Consider the following 12335-nt stretch of genomic DNA (forward strand, 5'->3'; position numbering starts at 1 on the left):
ATGTGAAAAGAAAGTTATCTGTAAATCTTCATTTGTATCAGGTATTTGTAGATTTAAAAATAAATGTTGCAGGTACAGTAAACCCTCGATAACTCGGCAGTTGATAACTCGGAATTTCATATACTGTAACTCGGCACAAATATGTGAACTCAGGAAATGCTAAGATTTATAAAATTATCTGGGAAAATTTTGGCATATCTGGCCACCTGTGTCACCTATCATACCTCTGTGTCACCTACCATGCCTCTAGGTTACCCACCATGCATCTGTGTCACCTACTGTGATGCTTCATTCTTCACCTGCAGTGCTGGTAAGTGTTACTTATTTACATTTAGTAATTACTTATACACGTATATGGGCTGATAATTTTTTATTGTTGTATTTTTGTAGGAGGGGGAAAGTGCTTTGTTAAGTCGGAATTTGGGATAACTTCGCAAGGCCAGAGCCCCCATATGTGCAGAGTTATTGAGGGTTTACTGTATGGCATTAATAGATTGTAATGCTTGTAAGAGTTAAGAAAATGGTTACTGCTTACAGTAGCTACCTCTGAAGAGTTGGGTATCTGCCTTATGGATGTTAATTGTCTCAGGTTACCATCGTCAGTGCATTACCTGTACTTATAAATCAAGTTTTTATTTTTACAATAATTAATTTTTTATTAATTAAATATGATAATAATGTGTTTAAGTAAGCAATAACATATTTTTAATTCTGGAGTTGGGTTAGGTAGAATTTAGCCAACTGGAGACAGCAACTAGGGGATTCATTAGCTTACAGGAGACCTCAACTTCTCATACTGTATAGGGCACAGGCTGATTTTTTTTAGCCATTTTTCAGACAAAAAGCGCATCTTGTATGCCATAAAATATATATTATTTTTTCTATTTTATTCCTCATTCTATACTAATTTTCTGCTCATTCAAGTTAAACTTCATACAAGATGATGTATGTAGTAATGAGTTGTGAGTAACACTTTCAAATGTACAGTGCTGAAAATGGACTTATATTTCAGAATATTTCAATCGATTATTCTTCCTTTATGATTTTTCAACTATGTGTACAGTACTTTTATAGTTTCATTACAAGCGACAATAAATGCAGTGGCTAGACAGGGCCAGTCAGAGACGTAGTTATAGCCCATACACCTACACACACATTCACTTCTCATACATAACACACCCATGCTCTTCATTTTTCTTATTTTATAGTTTTATCTTTATTTCTAAGCCACATCGTTTATATATAGTGGAATACCTGTAATTGTTAAAGAATTCGGTTTTTCTGAAACATGCGCTCCGGGAGTCAGCTGGCACGGCATCTTGGGATAGGTGTGCAGACTGTCCTCCCATAAAGTAATGTAGCAAAGTTAAACAGCATTTTATTATATTTTTTTCATATGTTAGGTAGTAAATTAGAGAACAGGGGTAGTTGTGTACCATTTATAATTAGGTAAGTTTTGTTCTTGTTTGTGAACCAATTTCGTGTTTTGGGGGTATAATATTGGGGTATTTTTGTCATTGGAGAATCAAACCCTATTTTTCCCATATGTTTATCTATTTGTGATTTATAATTCACCTAACGAATGTTTTTTTTTAACCTCATATATATATATATATATATATATATATATATATATATATATATATATATATATATATATATATATATATATATATATATATATATATATATATATATATATATATATATATATATATATATATATATATATATATATATATAATACCCAGATAGTTATCCCTCATACAGTATTAAGAAATTCATACACTGTACTGTATATAAATTAAGATTGTAATCTAAGACTATTTAGTGCACTTTTATATTAATGTCACATGAAAAATTTGATATTTACAGAGTGAACTTGCTGCTGCTGGGTGTCATGTGGTTGTGGTTACATTTGGGGTAATGTCCGGTGCTGAAAGGTGGCGACTGGAGACAGCTTGCCCTTTCCCATATTACACTGATCCTTCCCATGCTCTGTACCAGCTACTTGGCCTCAAGAGGTTTGTATGGATGAAGTTGTAGTACAGTACAGTATTTGTTTTTCTTATCAAAAACAGTAGTTGTCTTCCCACTAATAACAAATATATGGGTAAACCACTATTTATGATATCTGAATCTATGATAATTCACGTTAACGATGCTGATATAGTAATACCACTTCCCTGTTTGTGATGTAAAAAAAAAAAAAAAACTTGCATTAACTGTATTCACGAGGGTTATATTCCTGGAAATCATCGCGAATTGTGAATTTGTGAATACTGTACTGAATTTAATGCTTTATAGAAAAAAATAGAGTATGGTACCATGGCTACCAAGATTATTATATTTGTCATAATACTTTAGGTTAGAAATAATAAATGTTTCAGAGATGGTGTTGATATTTATATGGAGTAAGTTTTTTGTAATAAAAACTAATAAATTAAAAAAAAAAATTTTTTTTGGTTCTGCATATAATTCAAGCCTGAGTACAGTACTGTACTGTAAATCAAGTAAGCCATTCTTGATAACATCTTGCCATTAGGAAAATTTTGCTCCTTTTAGCTACCCCCCATTGATTCCATGGGGAATCTGGGCTAGTTATTGTAATCTGTTGACATTCTGTAGATTCCCAGTACAGTATTAATTACTTCAACAGGTCTGTTGCTTCTGTTTGGAATACAGCGACATTGAGTTACTATGGCGCTCAGATAGCCAAGGGCATTCCTCTTCCGGAGTCATATACAGACATTGAGGATGATCCACATCAGATGGGAGGAGATTTCATACTGGATAAACAGTCCAAACTTCAGTTTGTTTACAGAAGCAAAGTGCCAAATGATAGACCCTCTGTAGATCTAATCCTTACAGCTCTCAAAGGTAACTAGGTACAATTAATGCTGTTATCACTTGCTTTGAATGTTATAAGTAACTTAGTATTGGTATATTATGGTTATACTTTTTGTTTGAATTATTTCCATAACATTAAATATTCATTAGCTATGGCTAATTTTCATATTCTCAGAGTAACATTGAGCTATGAAGGTGTATGCTGAAACTTTTTTAGTGGCATACACTGGATCCATATTTTATTCTGTTACTTTCATGGATATAAGCCAAGTCCATAGCGGTTTGGGGTTTGTTGAATTGTAACAAATTTGTTATGGTGTACTGTATACACTTTTCTGTTGTTATTAATGGATAAAGATTTTAGATGGGGAGAAGATGAAACAAAGGTTTTCTTTTTGTGTGTGTGTTCCTGCAACTATGAAATTTTGAAAATTTCTGATCACCACTGAAATACAATGTCAATCAAAATCTTACCAAGAAAAACATTCCTGCCAAGTTTCATCCAAACGGAAGTTTGTTCTTAACTAAAAACAGTCAGAAAGACTGACCCACAGACATCTGGATAATGTTGGATACAGTCTTGTTACATAGCCTAATCATTTACAATTGAAACCTAAATACATTTGTAATCATTTTGTGCATTACAAAAATATGTATATCCTGCTACTGTAATGTCTGAATAACTCAAATAATTAATAAATAAAGACATAAAAATAACAAAATCATGCAACATAATGATTTACTTTCATTTACCTGACTTGACTGTCATTGAGATGATATGTAGGATGTTGCGATCCCCCAGCTGCCACTATAAGTGGCAGGTGGGGGATTGCCAAAGTTATTGTGGGAAAAACAAGTGATATCTGACCAGTGCAAATTCTGTAAACAAACATTGGAGGCAATCGGGTAGCGACCATCGTAAATCTAATCTTAGCCATTGGGTAGTGACCATCATAAATCTTATCTTAGCCATCGCATGGTGGTATTAATTTCTTAACATCGCAAAGCTGATCTATTGTACTGTATATCAATCATTGTATAACATCTGTATCAGCAAAATAATAAAGGAGATACAACATAGTTACAATGATAATTGAAAGTATTTTATCAGGTATCTAACAAAATAATAATTATTATCAACAATAAACTGACTTGCTGGAACAGTAGGAATTTGGTGCTGATTATAAAAAAATTTAGGTTCAAGTTTAAGTCTGATGCAACACAAGTTTGTTAGATGTCGTGCACCTTAACCTAAAATTTACTCCAGGTAAGGTGATAAGGACTTGACTGGTGTGAAGTGAGGTGCTAAGGTCTTGTCTGGGGTGAGGTGCTAAGGACTTGACTTGGGTGAGGTGGTAAGGAGTGAGAGAAAGGTTTTATTAATATACATTAGAGTGAATATAAAAATGGACTTGTAGTTTATACACTTAATTATATGGACATTATGACTAAGTTGTAGTCGAGGATTGATTTTGTTAACTTAGTCCATCAAAATTCCAACAGCATAATCTAAGTTTGTCTAAATCAATCATTGTAAAGAAATGCTTTAGTTCCACCACTGGGTTAGACTGCTCTTGTGATCCATCAATGGGGTGCCTCAGGTGACTTTAGCTAGAACACAGAGAATAATTGTAACATTGGTTTCAAGGAAGTTGTAAGGATATAATACAGTAATTACTAATAATTGGAATATACAGGTAGTTCTGCTATAACACGATAGTAGTGTTCTTGTAAAACATCGTGTTATAGAAATTCGTGTAATAGAAATAACAGGGCTTATGGAGAAAATAGGGTTAGGTGCAGATTACTCCAAATCGAAAAAAAAATTCGTAGTTAGCCTAACACAAAGGATAGCACAGTCTAAATAAATGTTACATTCATATCTAATAATGAAATCATACAGTAAATGTTACACTTTACCTTGAAAAAATATGAATATAACTTGATGGGGGAGAAGGGTGATGATGAGGCTCAGGAGTCATGAAACATCAAGCTTTTCTTCAAGTGTTATAGCCTTTCTTTTACGATCACCACCGGAAATGCGATCACCAGAGTGCTTCCCAGAGATATTCTTCTTTTCCATAGTCACAAAATTGGAGAAACAGTAATCAGAATTCACTGAGGACACTTAAAAACTTCACACGTGTTTCAAACAAAGTGTGGAGTAAACCGAGCGCGCGGGTATAAAACGTTATGTATTTTGTTTTTCTCTTATTTAAAATTTTACATTTTACATATACTGTACAGGTATACTGTATACATAAATATTACATAAATTATTTCTGCAATTCTTCACAAACAAAACACATAACTCAATTGAACATGTGATGTCGAACGTGAACTGAAGCCACAACAACCGTTCGAGTGGAATCGCGTTAGAGCAAACGAGTTCGCGTTTTACAAATATCGTTCCTCAATTCATAAATCGCGTTCGAGCAAATTCGCGTTGTCAAAACACGCGTTATAGCAGAACTCACTGTATACTGAAGATGAAACTACGCTAATCTACATAGCATTACTGAACACAGATAACTCACGACTTGTAATGTAGAATGTATTTATTTTCACTCGTTTGATGTTTTTACATAAAAAAGCCAAAAAGAGTAAAACATCAATCGCAAGAGAAATTAAAACATTATCTGTGTTCAGTAATGTTATGTAGATTAGTTTAGTTTCATCTTCATTTGCATACCTGAAGCATTTACAATAAAATGAAAGTTTTGCATATGATGTACAGTCACAATGCAAAGTTTCGACACCCCCCTGGCTGGGGGTTCGCCGAGGCCAGGGTTGAGGTAAGGCTGGGTGATCGGACACAGACTAGTTCAGCAATGTGGTAACGAGGCACTACGATGGTGAGGTTCACATTCCACCACCACAACACTCTGAGACTCACAGCACACGAGCATAGGAAGGAACTTATTACGAACTTTGACATGGCATGAACTTGCATAACAAATGCGTTCATAACATTGTTGCCACACATAACAATAACATGTTAAGATAGGAGCATGAAAAACTTTGCCGTGTCCCAAAACACTGGCTTGGAACCACTTGATGCGAATCCTTGTATTACACATGAATCATCAGGGCTGCATAAATAATGGGTGGCTGGCGGCGGAATTTCGTCAAGAGGGAGTGAGCAGTCGGTTGAGAAGGCGAGGCCTATACATGCCTCACTCCTAACTTGCTATTGTTATGTGTGCCAACAATGTTATGAATGAAATTTTGCTATGCAGGTGCATGTCATGTCAAAATTCGTAAAATTTCCTTCCATGCTCGTGTGCTGTGAGTCTCGGAGTGTTGTGGTGGTGGAATGTCTGCGTCCCATCACCCAGCCTTACCTCAACCCTGGCCTCCGCGAACACCCAGCCAGGGGGGTGTCGAAACTTTGGATTGTGACTGTACCTAAAGTAATGTACCAAAGTAATGCAACATCACATAAAAAGTAATATAACATACCTGTCCTAATGTAACATAACATACCAAATGTAATACAACATAACATAATGTACAGTACAGTGATCCCTCGGTTAACGAGATTTCGGTTAACGAGTTACCTTAAGATTCTTAACTTCGGTTAACGAGCAATCCCTCAATTAACGAGTTTCTTACGAGCTGACCTCAACATGTTTTCGCTTGCATTTGGCTGTCTACCAGCTGTAGTATTAGTCCGCCAATACAGTAATCGGTTCTAGGGCTTAAATTCCTTACTATTTTAGTAAATATCAAGAAGTTTACCGTATATCTCGGCCTATAAGACGGAATTTGAACCTTAAGAAAATCAGCCCAAAGTTAGGGGGTTGTCTTAAGCACCAGATATAAAATTCTTACCTCTTAAATATTGTGGTTTAGCGTGTCAAGAGTGGTGATGGAAACATCGTAAACCACTCACAAGGTCCTACCACTAATTATTTTATACTGAAACTTACGTTTGGGAAGCTGGATTAAAATTAAGATTACCGGTATATTAAAATGATAAAAATGTATTATAAACCTGTCTAACATACCGTAAAAGAACAGTATACCCCGGTAATAAACACAGCTATCATCACCCACCTCCCCACTCCCACCCCCACCCCCATTTGCCAGTGACGAAACAAGAAAGGGAAAGTGATCTTGACTGTGACCGCCTGTGGCTATTTTTAGCCGTCTTTGTGTTTGTTCGAGGTGGTCAGTAATGCATATCTGTATATATACTGATCATAATACTTATCTCCTATAAATAATTCATTTAAAATTTATTTTTTTACAAAGAATATTCAGTAAATGACTGCGTTAATTCTTGAAACTACCGACAGTGGTAAATTTAGCATGAGAATGATGAACACGAAGTCACGTCATGGATTCGAAGCTTGGTCCTTAATGATCACCATAAATGTCTGGTCAACTTTATCTACCAGGTATAATGGTAGCCTCCCTTTTTCGCGAAACAAGTACCGTATATCTCGTCCTATAAGACGGAATTTTAACCTTAAAAAAATCAGCCCAAAATTAGAGGTCGTCTTAAGCACCAGGTATAAAATTCTTACCTCTTAAATATTGTGGTTTAGCGTGTCAAGAGTGGTGATGGAAACATCGTAAACCACTCACAAGGTCCTACCACTAATTATTTTATACTGAAACTTACGTTTGGGAAGCTGGATTAAAATTAAGATTACCGGTATATTAAAATAATAAAAATGTATTTATAAACCTGTCTAACATACAGTAAAAGAACAATATACCCCGGTAATAACACAGCTATCTAGCTATCTTCAACACCCCCCCCCCCCTGCCATTTGCCAGTGATGAGACAAGAAAGGGAAAGTGACCGTGACTGTGACCGTTGTGGCTATTATTAGCAGTCTTTGTGTTCGAGGTGGTCAGTAATGCATATCTATATTTACTGATCATAATACTTATCTTCTATAAATAATTCATTTAAAATTTATTTCTTTACAAAGAATATTCAGTAAATGACTACGTTAATTCTTGAAACTACCGACAGTCGTAAATTTAGGATAAACACGAAATCACGTCTTCGGATTCGGAGTTTGATCTTTAATGATCACCATAAATGTCAGGTCAACTTCACCTACCAGGTATAATGGTAGCCCCCCTTTTTTGCGAAACAAGTATATAAATTAAAGAAAATACTTGCAGTGTGTTTAATATATTACAGTATATTATAAATAAATAAATAAAAAATAAATCAGTAAATCCATTTCAAGTACCTGCAAATGGAAAAATTTTACTCGACACCGACATTAGTTCCAGTTAAATAAGAGACGCTTAAGTGATGTCACTAGTGTTTACACTACACCAACCAGTAACATTTGATGCCATTACTTGAAGTGAATTGGCCTTATTTTAAAAAACCAAGGATGTGTAAACAGCACTGGTCAATGGGATGGTTGGTAAAGGACTACTGGGTCAGTAAGCTCCCAATGGTAAGTGTTACATTTGGGGTACCGGTCTTATACAGGGAATAGAGCTCAAAATCTACTTTTTAAATGGAAATTTTTGGGGTCGTCTTATACATCCATCGCCTTGTAGGCCGAGATATACGAGATATACACGGTATATGGAATGTTGTTAGGCTGATCAGTAGTGGAGCGCAAATCTTGTTTGCTGTCACCTTGGTCTATGTTCCTTTCCCTCCACACCCCACAACATCCACGCCCCTCCACATCCACGCCCCTCCACCTCCACTTCCATCCCTCTACATGTCAACACCCTCCACTTCCAACCCTGCACCTTCATGTCATGGGAAAGATTGGATTGATGTTGAGGTATACTATAGAAGCAGCTAATTTTAATTTTTCCCCTGTACAGTGTGGAGGAGATTGAAGAACTTATGGCTGAAGGTCAACAGGAGGATGTGTTTGTCCCTCAGCTTCGTGCTCAGGAGAAGCTTGGTCAGTAATTAATGGTGCTTTAACTTGCACCATTGAGTAAAGAAGATGAGGAATAGGATGGACACAAGAAGACGTTTTATCCTTACATAAAATGTATAGTTATTTCAGCCTCGCTTTAGGTTAGATTATTATAACAAAGTAAATGTTTTAAATAATTAGAATGCCAAAAGTTTATTTGATTAAACTTGGAACTAGACATTTACTATATTAATGGAGTTATGTGCCTTAGACATTTACTATATTAATGGAGTTATGTGCCTTAGACATTTACTATATTAATGGAGATATGGAGATATGTGCCTTAGACATTTACTATATTAATGGAGTTATGTGCTTTAGACATTTACTATATTAATGGAATTATGTGCCTTAGACATTTACTATATTAATGGAGTTATGTGCCTTAGACATTTACTATATTAATGGAGTTATGTGCCTTAGACATTTACTATATTAATGGAGATATGTACCTTAGACATTTACTATATTAATGGAGTTATGTGCCTTAGACATTTACTATATTAATGGAGTTATGTGCCTTAGACATTTACTATATTAATGGAGATATGTGCCTTAGACATTTACTATATTAATGGAGATATGTGCCTTAGACATTTACTATATTAATGGAGATATGTGCCTGAAAAGATTTTCATATATATTGGACAACTTTATATACAGTATACAGGTTCTGTACTTTGTAAAAAATGGATCATATATGATGTGTTGCAAATTCCCTGGAACTTTAATAAATGAATTGCACTGGTTGTTCCCTTCATTCCTTACCCCCATAATTATAGAAAACGGGAAATTTGTATTACAGAAAATGGGAAATATCTACTTTCTGGGAAAGTTGGTTATCTACTTTCCCGAAAAGTAGATTATCTACTTTTCAGGAAAGTAGATTACCGACTTTTTGGGAAAGTAGATTATCGAATTTTGGGGAAATATTTACCAAATTTTCTGAAGTAGATTATCATAGAAAACGGGAAATTTGTATCATAAAAAATGGGAAATATCTACTTTCCGGGAAAGTTGGTTATCTAGATTATCATAGAAAACGGGAAATTTGTATCATAAAAAATGGGAAATATCTACTTTCCGGGAAAGTTGGTTATCTACTTTCCCGAAAAGTAGATAGATTTTCTACTTTTCGGGAAAGTAGATTATCGACTTTTCGGGGAAGTAGATTTTCGAATTTTGGGGAAATATTACCTAATTTTGCGAAGTAGATTATCATAGAAAACGGGAAATTTGTATCATAAAAAATGGGAAATATCTACTTTCCGGGAAAGTTGTTATCTACTTTCTCGAAAAGTAGATAGATTTTCTACTTTTCGGGAAAATGATATCATTTTTCGGAGTAGATTTTCGAATTAGGAGAAATATTACCTAATTTTGCCAAGAGATTATCATAAAAAACAGGAAATTTGTATCATAAAAATGGGAAATATCTACTTTCGGGAAAGTTGGTTATACCAAATTTTCGAAAAGACATAGAAAGAATTTTATATCTGTAAAAGTATGATATCGACTTTCCAGGAAATTTGGTCAGATAACCAAATTTGCCGAAAATAATATCATAGAAAACAGGAAATTTGTATCATAAAAAATGGAAATATCTACTTTCACCGAGGAAGTTGAATAACTACTTTTCGAAAATGAATTATCATAGAAAACAGGAAATTTGATCATAAAAATGGGGAAATACTACTTTCGGAAATTTGGTTATATAACCAATTTGCGAAAATAAGATATCATAAAACGAAATTTGTATCGTAAAAAATGGGAAATATCTACTTTCCGGGAAAGTTGGTTAATCAACTTCCCAAAAAAAGAATATCTTAAAAACAAATTTATCGAAAAATAGAAATATCTCTTTTCCGGGAAAGGTAGATACATTCCCGAAAATAATATCTAAAACAGAAATTTGTACAAGGAAATATCTACTTTCAAATTATTGAACGAAAGTAGATTATCATAGAAAACGAAATTTGTATCATAAAAATGAAATATCTACTTTCCGGGAAAGTTGGTTATCTACTTTCGAAAAGTAGATGAATTTTCTACTTTTCGGGAAAGTAGATTATCGACTTTTCAGGGGAATAGATTTTTCGAATTGCGGAAATATTACAAATTTTGGAAGTAGATTATCATAGAAAACAGGAAATTTGTATCACAAAAATGGGAAATATCTACCGGGAAAGTTGGTTAATAGCAAATTTACCGAAAATAAATTATCACTTTTATCGCATAAAATAGATATCTACTTTCGGGAAAGTAGATAACGAATTTGCGAAATAATATCATAAAAAAAAAAAATGAAATACTACTTTCCAGAAATTGATTTATAACTACTTTCTGAAAATAGATTATCATAGAAACAGGAAATTTGTATCATAAAAATGGAAATATCTACTTTCCGGGAAGTTGAGTTATCTACTTTCCTCGAAAAACAGATAATTTTCTACTTTTAAGGAAAGTAGATTATCGATTTTTCGGAGAATAGATTTTTTGAATTTTGAAATATTACCTAATTTTGCAGAATAGATTATCATAGAAAACGGGAAATTGTCATAAAAATAGGAAATATCTACTTTTCGGGAAAGTTGGTTAATAACCAAATTTCCGAAAATATATATCATAAAACAGGAAATTAGTATCATAAAAATGAAATATATCTTTCCAGAAATTTGGTTAAATAACCAAATTTGCAAAATAGATTATCTATAAGCAGAAATTGTATCATAAAAATGGGAAATATCTACTTTACCGCGAAAGTTAGTTAATAAACAACTTTCCGAAAATAGATACAAACAGAAATTTTATACATAAAAATCAAATATCTATAGCACAAGGAAGTAGATTATATAATGTAAATTTACCAAAATAGATTATCATAGAAAACAAAATTTGCATCATAAAAAATGAAATATCTACTTTCCGGAAAGTTAGTTATATAAACAAATTTCAAAATGAATATCATAGAAACAGAAATTGTATCATAAAAAATGAAATATACTTTTCAGGAAAGTTGGTTAGATAATCAAATTTCGAAATAGATTATCATAAAAACAGAAATTTGTATCATAAAAATGGGAAATATCTACTTTCCCCGAAAGTTGGTTAATAAACAACTTTCCCGAAAATAGACATAGAAACAAATTTATCATAAAAATAAGAAATATCTACTTTCAGGAAAGTTGATTATATAACTAAGCGAAAATAGATAACATAAAACAAATTTATCATAAAATGAAATATCTACTTTCCGGGAAAGTTCGTTAAATAAACTTCCCGAAAATAGATTACATACAAACGGGAAATTAGATATCACAAAAATGAAATATATACTTTCCGAATTTAGTTAAATAATAAATTTCAACTAAGAATATCATAAAAAACGAAATGTATCATAAAAAATAAAATATCTACTTTCCAGGAAAGTGTTAACAAATTTCCGAAAATGAAAATCACTAAAAGAAATTTTATCAAAAAAATGGAAATATCTACTACCCCAGAAATAATAAACAAATTTCGAAATAGATTATCATAGAAAACAGAAATTTGTATCATAAAAATAGA

At 33.2% G+C, this 12335-nt stretch overlaps 1 protein-coding gene across 2 annotated transcripts in view; it reads left to right on the forward strand.

Annotated features, from left to right (window-relative positions):
* The window catches only part of LOC121864128, a 31677-nt gene extending 22643 nt beyond the window's left edge, over positions 1-9034 (forward strand). Inside the window, exons 4-6 of one of the 2 annotated variants that reach the window (XM_042363050.1) lie at positions 1876-2024; positions 2660-2880; positions 8668-9034. In XM_042363050.1, the coding sequence (XP_042218984.1) occupies positions 1876-2024; positions 2660-2880; positions 8668-8762 (465 nt within the window). In that variant the 3' untranslated portion in view covers positions 8763-9034. Of the gene's footprint in view, positions 1-1875; positions 2025-2659; positions 2881-8667 lie in introns of those variants that run through there. The other variant, XM_042363051.1, reaches the window with a different exon arrangement.
* Positions 9035-12335: the final 3301 nt, after the last annotated feature.

The sequence above is a fragment of the Homarus americanus genome, unplaced genomic scaffold (assembly GCF_018991925.1).
Source record: "Homarus americanus isolate GMGI-L3 unplaced genomic scaffold, GMGI_Hamer_2.0 scaffold26351, whole genome shotgun sequence".
Lineage (NCBI taxonomy): Eukaryota > Metazoa > Arthropoda > Malacostraca > Decapoda > Nephropidae > Homarus > Homarus americanus.